The sequence below is a fragment of the Colius striatus genome, chromosome 4 (assembly GCF_028858725.1).
Source record: "Colius striatus isolate bColStr4 chromosome 4, bColStr4.1.hap1, whole genome shotgun sequence".
NCBI lineage: Eukaryota > Metazoa > Chordata > Aves > Coliiformes > Coliidae > Colius > Colius striatus.
In genome coordinates this window covers 29590919-29617178 of record NC_084762.1, presented here as the reverse complement: position 1 = coordinate 29617178, position 26260 = coordinate 29590919, and the positions used below count along the sequence as shown (strand labels likewise).

At 37.5% G+C, this 26260-nt stretch overlaps 1 protein-coding gene across 2 annotated transcripts in view; it reads left to right on the top strand.

The window, feature by feature from the left end:
• LPCAT1 (lysophosphatidylcholine acyltransferase 1) overlaps positions 1-26260 on the top strand; it is a 62696-nt gene that overhangs the window by 34247 nt on the left and 2189 nt on the right. The window contains exons 10-13 of one of the 2 annotated variants that reach the window (XM_061994723.1): positions 10669-10794; positions 17050-17203; positions 18100-18198; positions 22752-22890. In XM_061994723.1, the coding sequence (XP_061850707.1) occupies positions 10669-10794; positions 17050-17203; positions 18100-18198; positions 22752-22890 (518 nt within the window). The remainder of the gene's footprint in view (positions 1-10668; positions 10795-17049; positions 17204-18099; positions 18199-22751; positions 22891-26260) is intronic. The other variant, XM_061994724.1, reaches the window with a different exon arrangement.

Here is a 26260-nt window from a genome sequence, read left to right as displayed (position 1 = left end):
AGTTTGTAGATAGAAACTGGTAATGCTTCTCTGGTTTATAAGCAGAACCTGACTGCAATATTTTTCCTTAAGGATATTGGACCTATAATATTACAATACATCAATACTTGATTCATTGTACAAAAGGAAATGTCTGACGAGAAAAAAAAATGAGTCTGCATGAATCAACCTGTTGTAGAGTTGCAGTGGCCTCAAAAAGTTTCTTAGTCAATTCTATGTGTGCATAGGAGGACAGAGATTATTTTCCTCTTCTGCTTGTTTCTCCCTTCCACCTCTGAAGAATTAGACATTTGATGTTACGGAAGTGGGATGCAGGTCCAAAAGGAAGATTGTCAGAACAGGCGATAGCAAATATGGCTTGAGGTGAAGGAAGGGCTGCAGGTGCTGTGTTGATGTGAAAGGAAAACAAATGTGTTTGGATACCAAAGTTCTGAAGTTAAAATGCAGATGGGAATTCAACAGCATGCTGACTCCTGGATACCATGGATTACTGTATTGTAGACCAGTTAAAATAGTATCAACCTAGCCAACATTTATTCTGACAACTTCCAGATGCTTAGTTGTGGTGGCAGTTCTCCAGACTCTTCCAGTTAATTCAGGTGGCTTTTGGTATGGGACAATAGCAGCTCACATGCTGTCAGTCTGTTCTGGAGCTGTAGCAGTTGCAGCTATAGCACCGTAGGTGCTGTTTAGCTCCAGCATTGCATCCTGCATTGCTCAGTGAAGGACAATATCATTGCTTCCTCTGGATTTGTCTCCTTTTCTTGGAGATTGAATTAGTGACAGCAATTCTGATGTCAAGAGGTCAGTTCAGGATCTCTTTAGATGCATACTTTCACCTTCATCCCCGTTATATTTTTCTGGGAGAGTCTAATCACACTGGATGTTTTACAGCTGCAGAGGTGGCAGTCCCAGATACTGTGTTTGTGAGTCTAGAAAGTCTAGAACCAGTGTTGCAGCAAAACCTTGTATCTTGCCACTGATTTCAAGGGGAGTTGATATCTGCTGTTGTACTCAGCAAGTTCTACGATTTCCACTCCTGAAATCTGTTTGTCTTCATCATAATCCTGTCTCATGAACAGTTTTTTAAGCGTTGAATAAAGTGCTTGACAGGATGTCCGATTCTTATGCTGCTTCTGCTTGTTGACTCTATGGTGAATTTTTAGTTTAGCCTCATTTGGCTAGATTTTCTGTTGGGAGTCATAGATGAGAGTGTTGGTGGTCTCTAGATATTTCATGTTCACTTTCGTATAAATTTAATATTTAATAAAGGAGAGGCTGTCATTCACAGAGATTTGCTTCCGTAGGACATTAGTTTCTTGCAGGACAGAGCAATTTATTTGCCCAGAAAGTGAAACCCAAAATGAGCCTGGCATTGTAGCTCTATTTCAGGTCAGGGCCTTCAAGCCTAGCTGTTCTTCTGTGCTTCAGGTTTTCTCAGGCAGATGTACCAGTATAACACAGGAAATGCCATTTTTTCAACTGCTGTAGCACTCTGCATGTCTTTATTGCTTCTCATCCATGACGACAAGGATTGTATACTTTTGAAGATGCATTCAAGTGTTAACCCACCATTTGTATCAATTATCTTTTCTGCTGCCATATACCATCCGAGATTGAACACAATGGTTAATTTTTCCCGAACCATGTTGGGGATGATAATCTCATTGGTGAAGACTGTTACCAGAAATTACTTAGTCCGGTTTACTATTTTGAAAACACCCTTTCCTGCTGCTTTTCAGGCCTTCATTTTGCAGACTCCTTTTTTATAAACTAAACTTAGTTTATGTTTTGATTAAATAAATAGGAACTGAGCTCTTATTGATTTATGATGTTTCGATACTTGTGCACTGATCTGTCACCAAATTCCACACAAATCCAGGTACACGTTTCCATTTTATAAAGGTCACTCATGGTAGAAAATGAACTTAAGACTCACAAGGTCTACAGACCTTTCAATTGCTGTTTGCTTCTTGCGATGCTAACTTACAGTGGTATCTTCCATTGCAGTCCTTATCAGGAGGATGAACAATATCCGAAGCCTTAATGGTTGATTGCTTTACAGCACCTATAAAAATTCAAAGTTTCTTTCTAAAAGAGCTTCTTAATCTCACCTGTGCAGTTATTGGTTTTTTAATGTCTATGAATGTCAGCCTTTTTTCTCATTGACAGATACTGAATAGCATTGGGCTGAAAACTAGAATCATATGCGATCTTGTTACACTCAACTCACTCTTTCTCCCGTTTCAGGGATTCTTTGTGTACTGAGAACAGAATAGGCACCTCTGCTGAATAGTTACTCCATGCTTGTCTTCTTTAGGGTCAGTTTCATATTCTGTATAAAATGTATGCACGGATTAGATTAATCTGTTGTTTAAAAGTATGGACCTCAAATTATTCCCTGTCAATATGCTTTATATTTGATTTTCTCATGTGACCTATTTTGTTTGAGTGAGTCTGTCTTCTTTGGTCTTTCTGGCCTTCCTACTACTACTTCTCTTTTTAGCCAATGTCCATCTCATCCACAGCATGCTGTCAGAAAGTCTGCTTAGAGGCACTTTGAAATGAAAATTAAAATATTGAGTACTTTTAAATACAGTAACAGTCTATGTAGTCTCTGTCTTTAAAATATATAAATAGAATTTGGTGATATCTTGAGTTTCAATTCACTCCATGTGTTACTTATTGCTCTGATACAGTTCTGAAACCACTATGCTACTAAGTCATGCCATGTAGATATATATTATATTGGCTCACTTTTGTAAGTATTACTTAAAATACGAAATTTGTAATTTCAGTCTTCATGTGTGTGAGCTGTTATCTCCTTACATCAAGAGAAGTTAATGTGGATTTTTTTGATATGTTAATTTATTCATTTCAGGACTTACTGTTTGTTGTATATATTTTCTAGTTGTGGCAGGCTGTCTGGCCTCAGTTGTTACATTTTTTAAAAAATTATCTTTAGAATCTTTAGAATCTTCACTATTTACTGGAACTAGAGCAGAGTTGTAAAATCATCAGTATGTAGAATTGAGGCTTCAACTCCCACTCTTCCAGAATCATCAAGAACAAATCATCTGACCTTGCCATCGCAAGTATTTATTTCTAAAAAATTTCAATAGGAAACATCTCTACCACTGTTAACATATTTGTAGTACTTTCACGTGCTTTATCTTAATTGTTTCTTCATATAAGATGTCCTCTTTGCCTCTTGGCATTTTTACTATCCTCAGTAATAGATTATGTCCCTGTTTTTATTTTTTCTTGTGCTTTAAAAACAGTTTTCTGCTTCTTAGCTGTATCAGTTGCATTTTTTTTCCCTGTCTTTACCCTTCCATATTGTTTTTATGTATCACAGTTTCTAATTTACTGATATCCATTTAAAGGTTGTTTGTTTTGTAGTAGGGTGGGGTTTTTTTTAAGGCCTAGAAGAAAAATATTAGTTATGTGTCTTCATTGTGTATTTGTAGCCTTTTGCCTGATGAATAGATTCTTGAACACCTAATTTTTATTAGCACTTTTTTAGAAGACATCTGATAGTTATAATCCAGGTACTGTTTAGGGTATAGAAATACTACTTTAAAGAAAAAGTAGGTAGATAACTTCCACTTCTGCCTTGCAAAGCAAAATTTGTTTGTTGATTACCTTACTATCCATTGGGATTCAAATATACTTAAAAGGATCATGGCAGTAGCTCAGCTTCCAGTTAGTTGTATGTACTTAGAACTATTAATTTTGTACACAAATAAGCCCATGGTAGTGCAGGCAGATAATTGTGAAAATCTGCACTGCAGGTTTTTTGTACTCATCTCAAGTAATCTCACCCATAACCACAGATGTAAGCTGCTTAGATAATTATACACAGACCTGTTGGACACTAACGTGTTGCCACAGTTTGTTTGACTTCAGTTTGTTAGCTTATCTTAGAGATTGCCTTCTAAATAGGGAATAATATGATTTAGATGGTACAATTTGGAGGAAAAAAGCAAGTTAAAATATTGCAACTTTGTTTTTTTTTTTTTTTTATAAAGCACATGGCATATGTTTAGACTGAAACCTCTTGGAAACTGAACACTTTTTCCCCTTGGTTTTTCAAAACTGTAACCGCCTCAGAACTGAAGTTCTGTCAGCATTCCCAATTTGATCATTTCATTTTTCCAGTCTTTCTGGTGTTAGAACTCAGCATTATAATTACGTAGATGACACTCTCCAGGAGTTTTGAAGTTTCTTTTTGTGGCAAGCCCAGAAGGCCTGTAGAAATGCCAAAATGTTATAGTCTGGTTTGCATTTTTCCAATAACTTTTTTTTTTCTCCATTTACACAAACATTTAAAGACGTGTTTTTCTTTTTTCAGTAGATGAGCAAATCAATTGAAATGTAAAGCTTTTAGAAATGGAATTTGAAAACATCTGTCTTATATTTTGTTTGTCAAGGGGTTGCTGGGATTACTTGCTCCTTGCCAGCGCACGTCATACAGTTAAAGCAGTAATTCTTACCAGCTTGACACATGAGGATTATGGGTTTGGTTTTGAGAAACAAATCCTTTTTTCTAGCATGCTGGTGAAGGCCAAAGATATTACAGATAGTCTTCTGTGTCCATTTCACTTTTTATTGCCTTCTACATAGTCAAAATGAGATACTTTTTTTCTTACAGCCTTTGATAGTATCAAAAATGTGATCTCTGTCATTGTATGTGATACAGTAATGCTGGTTGATAACAACAGCCTTGAGGATGTGGGTTTATAATAGTTTACTGGTCTTTTTTGTGGCTATTTGTTGTATTTTCAGTGGCCAATTACATCTAATTTTGGAAAAAATGTGGTGCTCTATGCCTGTGATGTCTGAAGTTGGATGTCTGGTGCTAAACTTTGAAATTCAAGATTTCTTTATGCTATTTTTATACTATCAAAGGCATGAGGATAAGTGTAGTAAAATTACAGAAGTGCTGGAGTTAACAAGCATCCATTTGTTTAGATTTCAGATCATATACAAAAATGGAGATGAGAACTACTGTACTGTACATTTTGTTTATTTCTGTGAATGCTGTAAGTGTGACAGGCAAATGTAGTTGTTGAACAGGGTTAACTTTGTGCAGCTTCTTGCTAAGTTTATTGTCTCAAGGAATAATTTTTTAATTTAAGTTAAGTAATATTTTGCAACAGTCTGGTTTGAAATAGATTGTTGAATGCTAACAACAGAAAGTATCTGCTTTACTTTTTCACTCCATGAAGATTTGTGATGTACAAGCCTACAATATCTTACCCAGTTTAATAATTACAGAACCCATGTTTTAATACAAGGAATAAATGCAACTGTTAGCAGCTTCTTTTTCTGTCTAAAACTTAAACTGTCATGAGATGCTGTATGTTTCATGTAAACTCCAGACTCTTATGACTTCATTTGCTTGGAGATTTCAGGAAGTAGTAGTAGTCCACAGAGAGAAAAGAGGCTATCTACCTTGGCCTTTCAGGACTAATTAGGTGAAAGCCCTTCCATTTGGGGAAGAAAGAAAGAAAAAGTGGTTGAAGGTCAGTAAAATCATGAGTGTTCTGGAAACACATAGTAGGGCAAGTCTGTTACCTTCCATAGCAGAAGATGTAGAACTCAACTGTAGATCAGCTAAAAGTAAATGGAAATACTCTTATATACAAAAGTATGGCATTCACTACCAGATGCATAAAATGAATTCATCAGAGATGAGATCTACTATAAAAATAGTTGGACCATCAGTGATTCTAAACCAGAGGGATATAAATAGTCTCTGATTCAGGAAGCTCCTATACAGCTGACTGCTAGAAACTGGGGTTAATTGTCCGCCATGTTTTGTACAATTTTTTTCCGAAACATCTGATAGGAAGTTAAATACCAAATTTGCCATCTTTTTAATGTCTCCAGCACCCCATAAAGATTATAGCTGATTTAAAGGGATTGTATTTTTGACCACCCCTTGGAATATTTTCTAGACTGTTAATAAGCAGAACTGTGAACTAATGTAAAAGATTTTGAAAATTAGAATAATAGAATCATAGAATGGTAGGGGTAGGAAGGGACCTTTTAGAGATCATCTAGTCCAACGTCCCTGCAGAAGCAGGTTCACCTAGATCAGGTCACATAGGAACAAGTCCAGGTGGGTCTTGAAGACCTCCAAGGAAGGAAACTCCATAACCCCTCTGGGCAGCCTGTTCCACTGCTCCCTCACCCTCACGGTGAAATATTTTTTTCTTATATTTAAGTGGAACTTTTTGTGTTCCAGCTTCATCCCATTACCCCTTGTCCTGTTCCTAGCTACTATAGAAAAAAGGGATGTCCCAACCTCCTGACACCCACCTTTAGATATTTATAAATGTTAATAAGATCTCCCTTCAATCTCCTCTTCTCCAGACTAAACAGCCCCAGTTCCCACAGCCTTTCCTCACATGAAAGATGTTCCATACTCCTAATCGTCTTGGTGGCCCTGTGCTGGACTCTCTTCAGAAGTTCTCTGTCCCTCTTGAGCTGAGGAGCCCAGAACTGGACACAGGACTCCAGATGAGGCCTCACCAGGGCAGAGTAGAGGGGGAGAAGAACCTCCCTTGACCTGCTGGCAACACTCTTCTTGATGCATCCCAAGATGTGCCATTGGCCTTCTTGGCCATGAGGGCACATTTCTGGCTCATGTCCAGTTTCTTATCAATCGGGACTCCCAGGTCTCTCTATGCAGAGCTGCTCTTCAGCAGTTTGCCCCCGAGCCTGTACTGGTGCATGGGGTTATTCCTCCCCAGGTGCAGGACTCTGCACTTGTCCTTGTTGAACCTCATGGGGTTCCTCTCTACCCAACTCTCAAGTCAGTGGAGATCCCGCTGAATGGCAGCACAGCCTTCTGGGGAATCAGCCAGTCCTCCCAGTTTGTTGTCGTCAGGGAACTTGCTGAGGGTACACTCTGTCCCCTCATCCAGGTCGTTGATGAAGATGTTGAACAAAACTGGCTCCAGAACCCATCCCTGAGGAACTCAGCTGGCCACAGGTCTCCAACTTGATTCTGTGCCAGTGATCACTACCCTCTGGGCTCTGTCATTCAGCCAGCTCTCAGTCCACCTCACCATCACAATATTGTCTATACTATTTTCTTTTATTTGGCTTTGGGGGTTTTACTGGGGAGGATGGGCAGTGTTTTATTTTTCTGAAGTGACTTACCAACTTGGGAATTTCATGTGGTCTGATACCATGAAAGTTAAATAGCCAGCATTTCAGAGAAGGATGGAGGGAAAGAGAAAGTCTTACGGTATGTCAAGCCAGATATGGACTTCCAGCCTTATAAAATTGCTGAATAAAAAGGCCAGGCTCAGGTTAATTGACTGTGAAACCAGAGATAGTATGAAGAAAGGAGGAAAACAATGCTTCCAAACAAAATATGGGAAAAGCTGATATCGTCCTAGTTGATTAAAAACATGGAGTTGTGCTTGCAATGTCCATCTCAATTTGAAATCTATTTTTTTTTTCTTAGCAATTGAATTGAAGTAGAGGAAGGCTGCCCTGGAGATGAGTTGGAACAGTTTGGTAACCAGTTCTCAAGAAAATCCTGGGAACTATAGGTGTACTCAGGCTTTACAGTCTTCTCTAGTATGTCAGTCCTTCTTCTAAGAAATTGAAAAATACACAAGTCTTAGCACAAATAGTGACTGTATGTTCCTCAGCTTTAGTTTTTTCAACAGTCTTAGCTGAAATGAAGGACCTTTTGTGTTAACCTGCTAGCCCTATACACCCTAATTTGTCTGGCCTCGTTTGATCCCGTGGCTGAATTTTACTGTGAACGAAAGTTTCTGCTTCCCTTTTTTTACTTCTCATATTTGTAATTCTGAAATCTGGATATATAAACACCTTGTTTCAGTTCATTTTGCTTTCTTTGGAAGTCAAAAGGATGAAAAATTGCCAGCAGATGAGCTATTTTCTGTATGTGATGACACTGAGCATACGTGCTGGCATTGATGGTAAGTGGGGATTTTCCTGTATTGATAGCACTAAACATCTGAACCAAATACTACCCCTTCTGCAAGGGGTACATGCGGCAATAAAAAATTGCAGGTTGCATTTTCCTCTTATGGTTTGGATGATTCTGAGATGATTCCTGCTTTTACTTGGAATTTATTCTGTATTGCAAACTTGGTTTCAGTTTGTTTTTTTGTGTATGTTTTGAATTCCTATTTGGTTAGACTCCTTCAGCGTATTTGGGGACCATTATTAGAGATTACATAAATCTGAAGTTGGTTCAGGGATGGCAGTCAGTCAGGCTTCTACCCTTCCCCCAGGTTTAGTGGCCTGTTCTTTCTTAGTCATCTTTTTTTTTGATGTGTTTGAAAAGCTTAAATATTTTAGTTATAACAAGCTATTGTTTCTTACTTTGGCTTGCCACCTCATGGTTACATTTTAACTTGTCTGTCTGCTCTGGTTTTTTTAGTCTTTTCATTCTAATTGCCACCTTTCATCAGTTGTTGAGTCATGATGGATTTTTTTTTTGTCCTTTCATAATCTTTTTTGATAAGTGTTTTGTGTCATCTCCTGATTCTCTAATATAATGCCATATGATATGTTGTTTTGTACCTCAAGTGAGCACTTTATCCTTTCAATGTCTTCTTTTAACTTTTTTTTTAAGCATCTTCCCTTTTTCAGTGTAGTTGTCTTGTAACCGACCACCTCTAGATTTGTGTATTTCTGTTGTGTGCTATACTATTGCCTTAAGATCTGATAAAATTTGGTGTAGTGTGCCTGGCTGAACAAGATCTTTTGTTATTACCATATTCTTGCTCTGAGTAGTACTGTTTAGCATGTCTACTGCCTTAAGAGTTATTATCTGTTTTGCTGACAAGGAAGTTCGTAAGGATAATGTAGTGCACACACAGTAGAAAAGGGAATAGGAAGTAATTTGAACTGGCAGGATAGACTCTCCTCCTTTGTACCATCTTTTTTTCTTCTTCCAAGAAAACTGTTTTTGTATTGTACAATATGGTATTATGCAATGCTAATTTGAATACCATATAATACAAATATTGACAAGACCTGCAATACCTGATCTCTAAGTCAAGTGGAACCTGGAAAGGATTTAAGTCCCCACAGTGTGCGGGAGTTCTTCATCTGGATCTTATACAACGTTCATTACTGTGTGAACTATAAATCTTTGGAAGGAAATATCATATCACAAGACACTAATCCATTCCTCTAAGGTGGCTTACTGATCTGGAAATATTACTAGGACACAGTTCATAGGAGGAGTAGAGCAATGAAACAGGAACATAGGAAGAAGTAAAAAATGTGGAGGAACTGAATTTCATTTTACATAGTCACTCATATGAGGCAAACCAGCTTTCAACACTCTTTCCTGTGTACCTGTATCTTTTTGGTTTAGTTCTTTTTCCTCTGATTCCTTCCTGTTTATTGTTTCTTCTTACAAGGGAGTGGTGATTCATTCAGGATCACTACCCTGTATGTTTTTTCAAACTGTTTCAAGCTAATAAAGCATAGAATTGGATCCAGAGTTTTCATCAAAGCCAAAATAACTGTGGCATGTCTTGAGGTTTTGTGTCAATCTTAATATTATTGTTTATGAACTTCACATATGGAAAAGATGGTTAGTAGTAAGGTAGAAAAACCTGTAGATTAAAATAATGGAGGAAGATAAGAAAAAAAAAATTTGGGAAGATTTCATCACACTAGAAAAGGCTGCATAAAGGAGATAACATTCCATACCAACAGAAGTAAAATCAAGTACTATGGAAAACGTGCAGATGTGTAAGTCATATGGAGCATTGTTCACTTTCTAAATTGTTAATGTCTGTACACTGGATTCTTAAGGGCCTCTTCCAAAGTGAAGTGTTTTTCTCTGAACTTTGACACAATAATGCAGTGCAACTACAATATCACAATTTCATTTCAGTATCTTTTGGTGCTACTATTACTACAAAGCATCAAGTTACAAGTGAAGCAAAAATGAGTACTTAGTTGTTTGGCATATCAAACTTGGTGGTTCTCCTTCTGCCTTTTTTACGTCTGCGCTGGTTTTGGCTGGGATAGAGTTAATTGTCTTCATTGTAGTTGGCGTGAGAGTATGCTTTGGAATTGTGCTGAAGCAGAGTTGATAATGGAAGAATGTTTTCATCATTGCTGAACAGTGCTTATATAGAGTCAAGGCCTTTAAAATAACTTGTGTTTGCTTGGAGTTTAACACTGTTTGCTTTTATATTTTATATTCTAGCCATTCTTTATAGAGGAGTGTTCCTTGTAGAATTTTAATATTAGCTGAAAGTAAAGGTTGTTCCACTCGGGTGTTGATTTATTAATTAATACTACTAATTACACTGATATTAGTTTGACATAATTATTATGTATTTTTGTTCTAGAATAATGATTTTGAAACCACTGTTATTCAGTTCTATGAAAAATTGAAAGTCTATTCACAGCCTAATTTTTCCCTTGTGTTCTTTTATATTGCCATATAAAGTCAAAATAGATGTTCTTCAAGGACAGAGTACCATATTTCATTCTTGTATGTAAACTTGCTTTTATGCACTTTTCCATATGGTTCTTCAGAATAGAGTGCAATTGTTACAGGATTTCTTCATATCTTTTTTAAAAGTGATGATTCTGCTCTGTTTTCTTACATATCTTGCTTATTGTGTTTCTTTTGGTTTATTCAAGGGCGTTGGGAGTTCCCGTGACAGACTATACATTTGAAGACTGTCAGCTGGCTTTGGCTGAAGGACAACTTCGTCTGCCTTCAGACACATGTCTTTTAGAATTTGCAAAGCTTGTGAGAAGCCTTGGGTGAGCATATAGAATATCTATATATAAGATGTATCTTTAGTATATATCTATGTTTATATGTTTTTTCTTCATATAACAGTGTTGCGTTTATGAATATATATAAAATGTTATTATATTACAATTGGGGAAACACTGATATAAATAAACCAATACTGTTATTTGCTTGCAAGCAGCATCTCTGGATCCTAATGAGTATGTTGTAAAACTTGTATTTTCACAGTCTGACAAGTGAACAGAGTATGTCTGTTCAGAGTATGTTTGTTCATTCTTGAGCAAAACTGGAGGGCACCTCCTGAAGAGGATTAGGAACACTGGGATTCCCAGTATTCGATCCAGTCTTGTGACTGGATTAGTGTTATAATAGTGAGGGAGGAGGGATCTCCCATTCCCAAGAAGCACAAAGAAGTGATTGGCTTGTTGAGTAGGTTACTGCTAGATGGACTTTCTAATTAAACATTAGCTTAGTGTATGCAGTGTGGCTCCTCTCATAGGATCATTTCTCTCTGGCTTTACCTTTCAGAAAAGCTTCAGCAAACAGTGAAAAAAAATCACATAAACCAAATAATAGAACCTGTTGCTGCTGTTTTCCATTTTTTCTTCTGATTCTCTTCTCATCCTATTGAACAACCACAAACTAAATTTACAGCCTTATCCTATTAACTGCTGTAATAATCACCCTTTCCTGTTTTTTGTTTGCTCACCTGAAAGTGTAGAGCATAATGTCATGTTTCCATTCTGTATTTTATTTCCTTTCATTAATTTTTACTTCATCTGTGTATATAAGTGAAGAAAATAAGAGATGTACATGGGAATGTAGGACAACACACATTATGCATTCAAATGACAAGCATTTTTTAATTAATTCTCTGGGCATCTACCTGAAAAGATTTCCAGTAGGATGGGAGTGACTTCTTGGGAAAAACAAAGATTCTTCCTTTGTTTCAAAGGCTCTAAATCTACAACACTAAGAAGAAAAAGCAAACAAAACAACCCGAAAAACCACCCACGCCTCTTATTATGCAGTTGATAATCCTGGGATTCAGTTTAATCCTCTTGTTAAACTATCTGTCTTCTGTCTGCTCAATTTAAAGCTGTTCTTTCAAACTATGTTTTTCTATGTTTTTGTCTTGGTCTCCAAAACAATTATGTGCAACCGAGGCTTCCCACAACATAAAAGTTCTCTGTGTATTTTGAACAATTGTACATTGGTGAAATACAATCCTGTCTTGATTTGGATATGTGCCAGTGAAAAGGTTGGTATGATGGTACTTTTCTGGCACAGTTGGGTGAAGATTGTAATATGACTTCATCTCTAATGCACATTTAATGGTGATGCAGTAATTTTGCTGTTTATTCAAAGGTTTTGAGGCCAGGGAGGCATTAAGATCATCCAGTCACATCCCTAAATAACTGAAACAGTAAATTTTATCCAATGGATTTGCATACAGATTTAATACTTGTTTTTGAGCAATAATGTACCTTCAAGGTAACATCCAGTTTTAAACGTAAGCAAGATTTTTATAGTAAGGCAAATCCAGACTTGTTTTTTGGTTTAGATTCTTTAGAAGTAAGTTATGCCTCAATTTGCTACACTGGAGAGTTATTTCTATTCATGTTGTGCATCTACAGGCTTCATTAGCACTGTCTATAAAATTTAGTCTGTGTTCAGCTGGATGTGATCCAGTCCAGAAGCCGTGCAGCCACAGCAACGAGTTCTCATGCTTCACCTAATGAAGAGTTTGGGCTCTATTAACACATTTATACAGCTGTCAGGTCACAGTTGGCTGAAATTTAGCTGCCTTTTACTGAACTCTGTACCAAAATGACTACTGTGTCAATGAGATCAATTGATCTCGCCTCTCTTCAAAAGAAGCCAAATGTAGCATATATTGCAATCCAATGTAGCAATATTTTAGTAACTGTTTTCTGATTGTGGTCAGATGAGGCTTATCAAGTCAGATCTTGATGTAACCTAAAATTTTGTTGAAGCCATTCTAATGGACCAGGCCTTTTGCATCTTTTTTTTTGAGGGAGAAATATTGAAGTATTGATAGCCTCATCAAACTTCTAGCCAGGTTAAGGATCATCTGTTTGCTTTATCTCATGCTTGAATTTTTTTGTTTGTTTTTGCTGATCTCTGTTCTCTTGTGTTCTCTCAACACTTCAATTTGTTAACGCCCAGTACTGTGCTGCTGCTTCATTTACTTAATTGCTTGCTGGTCGGGTTTTTTTCTTTTTTTTTCACAAATCTTTCACTTTTAAAACCCCAGGTGTGATTTGGAACATCTGGCAAGGGTGACTGTGTCTCATATCCTTCTTGGTTTAGTCACTGTTTTCTACTTTCTGACTTTCCTTATTCATTTGAAGTCTTTTTGCCAAATATTCTTCTAAAATTAAGGGGATTTTCATCTGTTTGTTTTTTTTCTAATCTCACTGCTTTTTGGAGGCTAGGCAGCCTGATAGGTTTTTCAAGATGGCACATCTTCTCTTCCATTATAGTAGCTGATCTTTCTCATGCATCAAAAAGCATTAAATACAGAAAGTACAGCAAGAACATAATATGCTATTGTGGTCAATACACATTTTCTTTTGGGTATATATATGTGGCAGAAAACTCTTTGGTTTGATGAGTTCTGGATTTGGTGCATGCATTTAGTACGCAGACTCTGAGATGCTTTGTACTTTTCACTGAGATGACATGGCTTTGCTGATTACGTCCAGTTCTTTTAAAAGATACGATTTGAATCAGATCGTCTTTTCCAGGTCAGGTTTCAGGAAAATCTTCTGTTCTTACCTTTTTTAGTTTTCTCAGTAGGATTACTCTTAGTAATTTTTACCAAGAGGTGACAATTTATTTTTTTATTAGTTTTGTGTCCTTAACCATCTTTTTTACTTACCTAAATATTATTAGCATCTTGTACCCATGTGATGGATACTAGTGATGACTGCCCTGAAAGAGTATTTTACTACCTTAGCAAGCCTGCAGGGCTTACTTCCTTACAGGTTTCCCTGGCCCTGGTGAAATTCAGTGTTAATAAATCTACTTGTATTGATTCAATTCTGCTGTCTCTTAAAGGCCATAATATTTTGGTAAGACCTGATTAAATAACAGTTCCATTTTTACCACTATACTCCAATATTATCTAACTGGCTGCAAGGATCCTAGTAGGCAATGCCCCATAGGCTAGGAAGATCTGCAAGTGGGAGATAGGGCCTGGTGCCTCTCCACTCTTGCTCAGCAGCCTTTCTCCATCCAAATTACAACACAAACGTCTTCTTTTTATGTGTACTTGAATTGGTGGCCCAGACAGTAGGTAAAGCTTTGCATCCTCAAAGTAATAGCCCCTCACAACTAACAGTGCTATGACATGAGTGTGTTCAGAGATGATCTGTAACAAGAAAAAATCCGCTGGAGTGTGTTTTCCATCTGCAGTCATGATAAAAGCAATGCTCTCCATTATAGAATGTGGTTGTGGGTCAGGCTTAACATAGCAAATACCAAACATGATAACCCCTGCCTCATGGAACAAAGCAGGGTGTGCCAGAGTATTTGGAAGGTCAGTTTTGCAGTTGTTAAATCCTTTCTCTGTTTTGACAAGAAGTAGCACTGAAGTACATCAGCAGACATAAAACTGAATATATTTTCTGGCTTAGAGTGTGTTTCTCTAAGCTTGTAGTTTACAGTAGCTAGCTACAAGATCCAGCTGTTCTTACACAATTTCCAGCTTTGTGAGATACTACAAGTTTTTTGTCAGGTTCCCAGCATGCAAGAAAGGAGTTTGTTTTCAAATAGTCAAAACCAGCTAAAACTAGCTTTAATAGGGTAAGACCTTTTGCTAGTGAAAAATAGTGGTGATTATCCTACCTTCAGGAATCTAGTTTTCCTTGTGAGTTCTGCTGTGAAAGGAGTTAATGTCCAGAGCTGTTAATTTTGAAAAATGACCTTTCCATCTCAGAGACTTGATAGTGACTTCTTATTCTCTTTGGTATATACTGTCCTAAAAAATGAAACAAAACACCACAAAAGCAAATACTGTTATGCATCAAAAGCCTAGGTCCTGCACGATTTCATGAACAAATATATCCACTGTTGGCTTTCTAGCTCTCATAGCCTCCAGTTGGTTAAAAGTAACAGTTATATAGGAATAGGGACAATTCAAACCATTTCACATAGATTCAGAATCTACTGTGGGCTTTGGAACACTCGAGTTGAAAAGACTTCAGTATAGTAGATCATGGGCATCCACACATCAGCTACTTTCTGGTTCTGAAAAGGCTGGAGGGAATTCAGCCCACCTTGAATTACCAGAAGTACAATACAGTCATACTTAAGCTGAAGTAGTAAGTTGGCCTTGCTGATCTACATACTCTTTCTGAGATGGACTCATATCTCCTTTATTTATAAAACCCAAACCGTAGAACATCTGTAAGATTTGCTGTAAGCCATGCTACTTTCCATACAAAGTTTTGCCTTCCAACTTTTTAGCTTTTTGGACTTAATTAACTGGTAAAGAGATCTCACAGGTCTCGAATAGTTCTAGAAGATGAATTTTGAGTCAGTTCCTTGCAAATCAAATCTCTCTGATTTAGAAACAGATGTTAGACTGTGTATTCTGTGTCACTGGTGGCTTATCTCAAAGGAGGATTTGTATGCCAGCTGTCCTTCATCCTATAGTTAAAATCCATTTGGGTACTGTAGTGGCAATGTAGTATCTGTGGGCACTTCTCATATATAATCCTACATGTGAGAAGCTGAGTTCTGTGTTCATCTCAAATCCTCTATGGATTCCTTCATCATTGTTTCTGCTACTTGATCATGGAAAATAAATGCTTGCAGTGGAGTGTTTCACTATTTATACTATCTAGGACCAGAACGTAAGACGAGTGCCCTAATGCCAGGATGAAGAACGTAGGAATGTTCTGTAGGGGCAATGAATCTCTGGGCAAATCATACATGTTTGGATCTTATAATTCAGAAATAGAGGGCTTGGTGTTGTTTAGTTAGTAAATTTCTGGTAAGTCACTGTAGGTAATGGCATACAGCACAGTAGTTGTGTTTTTACTTAAAAGCAGTGTTTTTTAAAAAGAGTGATTTCAGCAAACAGCCAGGATGTGGAGCTGACATAACAAATATCTTCCTATCAGAAGTGCTCTTTTCAGAAGCTTTTCAGGAGGTTTTTTTCAGAAGCTCCTGAGAATGCTGTTAGTATTTTTTTCATTCTTGTCACCAAGAGGAAGCTGCTGAGGAGTCCCAGCTGCAGTCTGGGAAGAATTCTGGTGGGAGCTTGAGAGTTCTGTAAATTACTGCTTTTCCTTGTCTGCAGCAGCAAACAGCAGAACAGAAAACTGCAGAACAATATTGTAGAAGACTTTATGGGCTTCTTTTGTCTTCAGACTGGAAAGTTTGGATGTTTATGTTACCCTAAATCAGTTCAGAGAAAACCTGATCAAGATTTGGTTCATGTTGTATCAGGGAGAAAATTTACTTTTCCCTACATACCTGCAGCACTGTTTATTATAGTAAGACTTACTTTTGCAAAATGAAAACAAGAAGCTTGACTTAGCAAAAAAACCCAGACACAACCACACAGTAGATACCTGCATAAATACAAAGCTGTTCATTCATCAGTCAAAATCTGGTTTTGCATTTGGAAGGAATGGAGAGTTTCTGTAGCTGTATTCACTTCTGTAACTTTGTTTGGGTCACCTCGCAATGGTGTCCAGCTCTGGACAGAATGAGAAAAATGAGAACTGGCAAACAGATTAACGGTATAATCACTGTTATGTAATCCCTGATTTCTTTTAGGCAAGATGCACCAGGTCTTTTGTGTTCAGTGACATTAGTAAATTTGGAATCGTAATTGGTTTATGTTACTTTCCTAAAATACAGCCATATACAGGTGACCTAAATCCCACCTAGCTCTCCATGCCTGGTATTTCTTATTGGTAGTTCTAGACTGTTTTTCACGTTGAAGTTGAACTGCTTACACATATGGTTTGTAATGAAATACAATAAAGGATACAAATTCATTATCAGGATTATTAAGCCCTTGAACTGTATTAAAAATTACTTTAAGAGCTAATGGGAGCCTTAAAACCACAAATAAAATAAAATATTATTTTATTATAAAGTTGCTAAGTAATTCTCATTGCAGATTTTGTAGTGTTTTACACCATTATTCTGCACTGCTTCATTTGTTATATTGTTAAAACTGGGTTTATTTTTAAAATATGCAAAAATAATATGCTTTCTAGGCTGAAGCCAGAAACACTTGAAGATGATCTTGATAAATATGCTGCAACTGCCATGAAAATGAAAAAAGAAAAAGTTGATCTTAAAGAATTTTCAGCATATTTGGAATTCCCAATTTCTCACACATTAGAAAGTATGTTTGCACTTTTTGATGAGGTAAGAAGCAACAACATGTTTTAAAATTGCAATACTTTGGTAAGCTCTGTTTTAGCTTCATTCTGTTCTAGTTGAGCTCAGTGAGGTTCTTATTTGGGCCAATGTTGTGGGCTTTTGAGCACTTCATTGTAGTGTTTGCCTACTGCATTTCCTTTTCAGTAAGCTAAGAGCACCTATCATCCAAACAAAGCATTAATTCAAGTAGAAGTTGGAAAGAGTATCAGTTGAACAAAACTGATTTTCTTTCTAGTGCTAAACCTTGAAGAGGAGGAAAGATGGCTTCAGGCTACACCTCTGCTGTGTCTTGTTACAATTGAATGCAATGCCTTTTAGCTGATACTTCACTTACCTTGTAAATAAATCACTTGTTCTACTAGGATACTTGAAATGTGAAGGACCTAGGAATTTGGCAAATGAGAGAGTTTTTCTTTCCTGTGGCAATCAGTCAGGATGGGGAACTATCTGTTATCATTGTCTCGATGAGGTGCTGTTTGGACCAGGAGATGGATATGTTCACAGTGTTCTCTCTTACTCGAAAGACCAGATGTTACGTATTCATTAGGTTACCTTACTCTCTGGTTCTCTAATTTTAATTTCAACCTGGTAATTAAGATAGTTTAACGTAAAATATTTAAATATGCCAAGTGAAAGGTGACAGTAGCAGCACTGCCTTCCAAGAATCTTTGCATTATGGCTTCTGACTGAGGCTCTGGAAAGGTTCTGCAGAGCTTTGGTGACTCTAATTCTTGCCCTGCATTCATTCTATCTCAATGAGGCTTTTTTTTAGTAGTGACATCTGTAATGGTCATTCTGAATATTCTACATCTTTAGCAACTGTTATTTATGAAGGTTCACAGACAAACTGCAGCATTTTCAGGTGCGACTTTCCTTCACAGAATGAAGATGGCATAATTGACATTCGGGAATTTGTCATTGCTCTGTCAGTTGTCTGTAAGCCATCCAAAACTCTGGAAACAATTCAGTTGGCATTTCAGGTAAGTAGAGTTTTCTTCCTCTATGCAGTCTAGGGGTTTGCTTTCGGTTTTTTAGAAAGTATTAATACTGACATTAGACTTAAGAGAACTTTGTTTCACATGTCATGCTGATAGTTCATTACATTCTAAAACAATGGTAATGAAAAGTTAGACTAAGAGGTCATGTTCAGCGGGAATGCACTGCAAGCTTAAGTTGCATAAAATTGTGGAAGTTTGCAGTTAGAAATTCTTCTCTGTAGAGCTCTGGTAGAATCTCTTCAGCACATTAAGACTCAAAGCTGGAATCCTTTTGTATTGATTCCTCTAAACTAAAGGCTAACAAGTTGTGCTTACTACTTCTATAATGTCTCAAATCTTATTTTTCAAGTTAATAAAATACTTTAACACTTTTCCTACACATAAATAGAGATTCATCTTTTTACATCTTCTTGGTATATTTTTCTTCCATCCTAATCTTTTCATGTTTCTGTGTTGGTTCTGCAGTCTCTGCCCAGACTTTATGCTTCCCAGGAGGGATTCTGATCTTGTTCTAGCCTCAGTGGTTTGTTGTAACATCCAAATAGGTGGTTAATGCAGGGTTTTTGGGAAAGTGACAGTAGCAATTTTTCCCATTCCAGTGGGTTTGTCTGACAGCTTGATTTATTACTTCTTAATTTCTTTAATACTGCTGTTTAGACACAGAACCTCTGGAGGAAAACAAATATCACTCCAGTCTTCAAAAAGGGTAAGAAGAAGTTGCTGGGTAACTACAGACCGGTCAACCTCACCTCCATCCCTGGAAAGGTGATGGAACAACTTATCCTGGGTGCTATCTCCAGACATTTAAAGGACAAGAGGGTCATTAGGAGTAGTCAACATGGCTTTACCAAGGGGAAATCATGTTTGACCAACCTGACAGCCTTTTATGAAGATGTAACCAGATGGATAGATGGTGGTAGTGCAGTGGATGTGGTTTATCTTGATTTCAGCAAAGCATTTGGCACCATCTCCCACAGCATCCTTGCAGCAAAACTGAGAAGGTGTGGGCTGGATGGTCAGGTAATGAGGTAGATTGTCAACTGGTTGAATGGAAAAAGGCAAAGAGCTGTGATCAATGGGGCAGGGTCTAGTCAGAGGCCTGTATCTGGTGGAGTCCCTCAGGGGTCAGTGCTGGGACCGGTACTGTTCAATCTATTCATTAATGACCTTGATGAGGGAACAGAGGGTACTGTCAGCAAGTTTGCTGATGATACTAAACTGAGGGGAGTGGCTGACACCACCAGAAGACTGTGCTGCCATTTAAGGAGACCTGGACAGGCTGAAGGGTTGGGCGGAGAGAAATCTAATGAAATTCAACAAGGGCAAGTGTACAGTCTTGCATCTGGGAAAGAGTAACCCCATGTACCAGTACAGGTTCTGGAATGAACTGTTAGAAGAGTAGTGGAGGGGAAAGGGACCTGGGGGTCCTGGTGGGCAGCAGGCTGAACATGAGCCAGCAATGTGCCCTCATGGCCAGGAAGGCCAATGGCATCCTGGGATGTATTAGAAGGGATGCTGTGAGTAGGCTGGGAGAGATTCTATTCCCCTTCTTCTCTGCCCTCATGAGACCCCATCTGGAATATTGTGCCGAGTTCTAGGCCCCTCAGTTCAAGAAGGACAGGGAGCTGCGGGAGAGAGTTCAGCACAGATCCACAGAGATGATGAAGGCAGTGGAGCGTCTCCCTTAGGATGAAAGGCTGAGGAAGCTGGGGCTCTTCAGCTTGGAGGAGACTGAGGGGTGATCTCAATAATGTTTACAAATACATAAAGGGTGGGTGTCGGGAGGATGGAGCCAGACTGTTCTCAGTGATGTCCAATGGTAGGACAAGGGGCAATGGGTATAAGCTGGAACATAAGAGGTGAAGAAATAAAAGGAATAATTTCTTCACTGTGAGGGTCATGGAGCACTGTAACAGGCTGCCCAGATGGGTTGTGGAGTCTCCTTCTCTGGAGACGTTCAAAACCCACCTAGACGAGTTCCTGTGTGACCTACTGTAGGTGGTCCTGCTCTGGCAGCGGGGTTGGACTAGGTGATCTGTTGAAGTCCTTTCCAACCCTTAAGATTCTTCTCTGAACTCCCATGGTCTTCAGTTTTATGGAAACTGAAGAGGTTCTAAGTTTTGCTACAGGAATCACTAGTGAATGTATGGAGTTGAGAACATTCATTTGCATGGTACTACATTTCAGGTTCCACTGCGTACATATATTACTCTCTTAACTATGTTTTGCTAAGGCCATAAGGCTTCTGTGTATGTTTAGTGTTCACATCTCTAACTCTTACCCTTTCACCAGTATCAAACAAATTTGATAGTGCAAGGAATAAAATTATTAGTTCCTGTGGATATTGGGGGAAATCTGCCTCTAATAGCTGCTGTTACTCCCACTACTTCTGTGGGAAAACCAGGAAAGTCTCTGCCCTTATTATTGCATTTTATCTGTGTAATGGCATGACAAATCATCAGGTGCTGTTTTGGTCAGCCCTCTGCCTTCATACTGAAATGAACAGCCTTAAAGTAAACTTGAACATGGGTTTTGTGCAGTATTTCAGTGAAACTTAGCTGTCATCATGCATAGTGTGCACTATACCATCTTAGAGGAAGAAAAGCTCAGATTAGCCCCCTTTTTTTTTTTTTTTGGAAGTACCTAAGTTGCTTGAACTGTTTCTTAAAAAAGTCTTCACTATCTGCTCTATTCTTTAACTCATAATATATAATTTTGGGTTCCTTGATTAATCGCAAAATATAAAGTTAATTGTAGAACTACAAAGGATTTCTATGCATGTATGAACAAGAGGAAGCACTCAGCAAGCAGAAGCAGGATATGGTTCATTTTATCTTGCTAGCAATAACTGGAAGGGTTAAAAACTCTCAAGATGAAGAAAAATTGCTCACAGTATCCTAGAAGAAAGGGAAAGAGAACTTTGAATTCTTTTCTTTCCCCAGTTTCCTGGACTTGTGTACCTACAGTAAGACATTGGCATAGTTTTTCAGGAGCCATTGAGGGATCTAGCTAGTTCATGAATGTGTGATTTGGAGCAGTTGCTATCCTCTGCCATGTGCTACTTTTTGCAAAGCACCTTGCTGTTTGTGTATAAAGTGCAACATGTCACATAGTTGCACAAGTTTTCGAAGTGGAAGTGTTTAGTAAATGGTTGAAGAACTTGAAAAGTATGAGTTACTGAGTTCTAAAGCGCTGGGCAATTAAAAGAGATGGGGGGATTATTGCAATGAAGCCTAAGAGCAGAGCTCTAGTGTAAGTGCTATGCATTCTCCCTTTGTAATTGTTATGGAAATGAAAGGATGCGATAAATTTTACCAATATGACACTTCTGAGCCTTACTGTCAAGTATCACCTGACAACTTGACGTATAAACGTATGGCAGGCTTTATTAAACAAGTCTTATCCCTGCCCCTACTCCGTGTGAAACAGTGTGCAAGTTAGGTGCTACAGAGCAAAAGGCAAGATTTGAATGTTGTCTTCCACAGTACTTCAGAGTTTGGTTTTTTTATTCCACTAAGGTGTGCAGTCTCACGACAGCAACTTCTGTTTCTGTGAAAAATACATCCTTATGGCTGGTTTTTAATCTTATCAGTTGCCACCTTCTCAGTGATATAGAGAAACTGAAAGAAAGTTTCCAAAATAGCATTTTTTTACGTGGTTCAGTATTTGCAGTGTTGTTCTTGAAAATGAGGCATGGATGTTTCAAAAACTCTTCTGTCTCAATTTCCATTGCAGAGGCAAGTTGAGTTATTTTACAAAGTTCAGTGAAGTTGTATTTGTTACAGATGTTTTGAAATACTCATACTTTTTTTCAAAGGAAAACACTGTATATGTACAAAGACAGAATGAGACTATGAACAATTATTTTCAGTTACCAACCTCTTGTTTGTAGTAAGGCTAACTCCTTCTGTGAGGAAACTGTTTCAGAACTTAAGAATATGCAAATAATTACAAATACTCAAAATTCTGGCAAATAAAAAATTACAGGCCCATTAATATATTTATATTAATTTCTCCTAATTAATACAGTGCCACTTAGATGTAGGTGTTTTATGCAAACTGGCTTCCAAATCACATGAATGTTGGTCAAAGGAACCTTGAATTTCTCATCTGATCAAACAGAAACATTATGTATTTTAGGCTGACTTAAATCTATCTTCTGATTCCACAGACTCTTGAAGTTTGGACACATACCACAATGGACTAAAAATTATTCTCAGTTGCATATATGTCTTCAAAACATGTTCTTGTTAAACAGTCATGTCTCTGAGTGTCATTGAAATGCCAGTAGTTAGGCATGTAAACATCAGGGTTTTTCTGACTGTAGCTTTGCTTTCTCAGCATACACAATAAACTAATAATCAATGCTGTCTTTTACCCAGACTAATCAGAAATCCTCAGTGGAGCACATCAGTCTGAAAGCAGCTAGAATTTCCAATTCCAGATTTTCCTTGGTGTCACTTAATAGCATAACGCTGTTTGCGGGAGTTAGCGTTCAGTTTTGCAATGATTTATCTTGCTGTCTTGATTCATAGCTGTACCAGTCAGAAAATGGAACTATAATAGAAGAGGATTTAGCTCATATTCTGAAGACTGCCATGGGTGTGTCACAGATTAATGTTACACATCTTTTTAGAGCTGTAGATGAGGACGAAAAAGGAGAGATTACATATGGTAAGTATTTTAAGTCCATCTGAACTGTCACAAAATGTCAGAGTTGTCTGAACTCATGTTTGTATACAAACAACTTATATTTTTATTAAACTTCATATTTTTCATTGACTTGTTGACTTTAACAATGATAAATCTTCAGAGAAAGTAAATTTACGTTTTCTAAAAAAATACTTTGGTTTCACCTTTAATATCAAATGTCAGGTTTATATGTTTTCAGGTTTGTTTTTTCCTTCCACAGTAAGTCAGGCAATACTTCGATGAGCTTTTTCATCATGTACTGTTCTGTGACTTTTATGTATGTGAACATGTGTTTTTAAGAAAGCTATTTTACCTCTGTCCTGCTGGTTTGCCTCTTGTTCCCCACTATTTCAGCTCTCACAAAATGCAGAGAGATGTAAGATTTTCTACTCCCATAATAACTTCTCAATATGTTTGAAAAATAAGTCACGAGTGTGGGGCAGGGGGAAATGAGGGGATATTAACCAGGCTGCTCAACACATGGTCTGTAGATACAGAGGCAAGAAAGTTCCATTTAAAAAATTGTGTGATCTGGGTGAATAGATTATGCTGGGAATCAGAGTACTTGTGCGATACTTCAGATTCTTCATTCTTTATGCAGTTAGAATCTAAGTTTACTTGTATCATTTTAGTATGACTGAGTTGTTGATAGCCAACATGTCACCTCGAGTAGAAGTGCTTATGATATGCCCCATTCTATTGGTTTTCCTTGAGGATAATCAATATGTAAAAATCTTACAAACTAAGACATTGGTGTTAGTAAATAACAATTTCTCCACTAGTTATTCCTGTGTTTCAGTCATACAATGTAAAGCTTTCAACTACACAACTGTCATAGCTACTGCAATAAGTATCATTACCACTACCCTCCTCCTCTCTTTTTCCTGACTACTATGTCATGTGTCCTTGACTCCTGTTGTACTAGTGCTTTCTTTTTTATACCTCTCATCTGTCATATCCCCAGGATTTCCATGTCCATCTTGTACTATTGCCTTTTTCCTACCTATCTCTGTTGCTCTTCATCTCCCAACTCTTTTGAGTCATGAACCAACTCTTCCACTGCACTGCCAGCTTCAGAAATACCAGCACAGTGTGTTAAGGTGGTAAGTCTAGTAGAACTCTAATTTTTGCACACTTCATTGTTTGAGAATAGCTAAATTTGAGATAGTGTACAACTGAATGTTCATGAGAGTTATTCAAAAATTCAATATACATCTTCAATGTACATTCAGTGTACATCTTTAACATACATCTTTACTAGTACTTGCCTTTAAATTTGCACTTTTCCCATACGTGGTCATGGTATGTTCCCATCACAAGAAAATCTGAACCACTGAGCCTTGGCAGTGGCCACTGAAGTGCTTAGCTCTCATTTTGCTATTTTATTTCCTGTAGTCAAGAGTGGTCTTTTGTGAAGCTACACAAAGTAGGATGGTGTTTACATCATTTCTTTGAAACTTTGCTTGGATCTTTTTTGGAGAGGACTCTCTCATCTTTCACTGAGATTTTAATACATCTGAAATCTTAATAGTAAGAATAAATGTACAATTCAATATGGTAGAGAATTAAAGATAAAAATAAAGTTTTGATACTGCATTTCTATCTTCAAAGTTCTGTGAGAACTCAGTCACTTGCCTTTCCTGAGAATATGCGGAACTTTCCACATACTTAATTTGTTGCATTTAAATACTAAGAAAGGAGAAAGGACTACACTTTTCTGAAGACATTGCCCAACCAAGGTCTAAGAAATGAAAACTTTGTATCTAATGGAAAAGAACTGACATTATTTTGGATACACACAGCAGAAGGGCCTACTTAAAAGCTCCTCTTTCTCAGTTATTGGAACGTGAAACAGGAATGTTAAGTCTTCAGTCTTACCTGTAAGAATAAAAATATCTGAAGTATCAAACCTAAAATTGCTGCACACAAAGCAGAGTCCTCAAAGACAGAGATCTCATCCCAGAAAATTAGATCAAGTTGCAGGTAAACAGAATAGGCAGTAACAAAATTGAGATGGTACAACAAGATTTATAGTCTTGTCTCTGAATTGGAAGAAGTTACATTTTTGTGTCATGTTTGAAAAACATACTAGTTGATAAAGATCTGTATATCAGTTCTCTTAAGCAGTGTGCTGTTGACTTAACTATTTAGATGTGCCTTAATTCCAAGGTCATCCCTTCACCATAATCCAGAGAGAAGCAAAATTTTCTCAATCTTAAAATGTGATTCTGAAGAATTTGAATAGGTGGGCGTCACGAATTCCAGGAAACTCTCCACCTGCTCTTAAAAGACAAATGATGACTGTGAATAGTGTTCTGAAGACTAGCTTGCTTGCTTGCAGCAACAAGGCAGAGCCTTAGAGCTTCTATCAGGAGCATCAAGTAGTAGGAGGATATTGCAAAGGCAGGAGAAAAATGTCTTGTTCTTGCAGTACACGTGCGTACTCAATGTAAAAAATACAGACAGGAGTTTGAAAGAACTCCACTTTAGGTTCTTCATTTTATTTCTTGCCTCTTAATGGGGGTAGGAAGCAAAATTACTTTTTTATCAAGTAAGTGCCTATGGTGATCTTTCCTCCAGCTGCTTTAAGCTTGAGCTCCATTGTGAGACCTGTGATTAGAAGTAATACTTGAATATCTCATTCTTCCTGCATCACCCTATCTCTCATGTTTGTGATCAATGAGGCAATGTTTGTGATCATGTTTGTGATCAAATGGGATCCCAGGTGCTTTTCTTTGTGCTCTGCTGTGTACAACTTTGATAAACTTTCCTTAATATCTCCAGGATTCATTTCAACAAGACACAGAATGTCTGCTTACTGAGATATATCAGAAATGTTGTCCTGTTCAATGCAGTCCTCCCTGGAATCTGAGAGCTTTTAGACTATTTTTCTGGATTTATTTTCAGAAACAATACAGTTGCTTTTTGAACAATTTCTTAGAATGGTATCTACAGTAAATATTCCAGTCTTTCCCTTGCAAAAAGGATCATGCTTAATGTGACTGTAAGAGCATCTTTTTTACTGATTGTTGAAATTTTTATACTTGTCTTACCTTAGTTAGGATAGTTATCAGAATAACCTTTCCCAAAAAACACCATTTTTTCACGATCATTAATATGATGCATACATTATATGTTACAAAAAGGAATAGATCCTTGGGATGGGCTTCAAGTGTCCATGGGGAAAAAAGGGAATGCTTTCATACTCCTGCTGCAAGCCAGATCCAATTAAGGCTGATAGCTGATTGCTCTCTCCTTGTTACATGAAGAAAAATAATATACTCAGTTGGATTCATTGAATGTGCTTAACTATTTGATTCTCATTAATCGTTTTTCACTCAAGTGTTTCTAA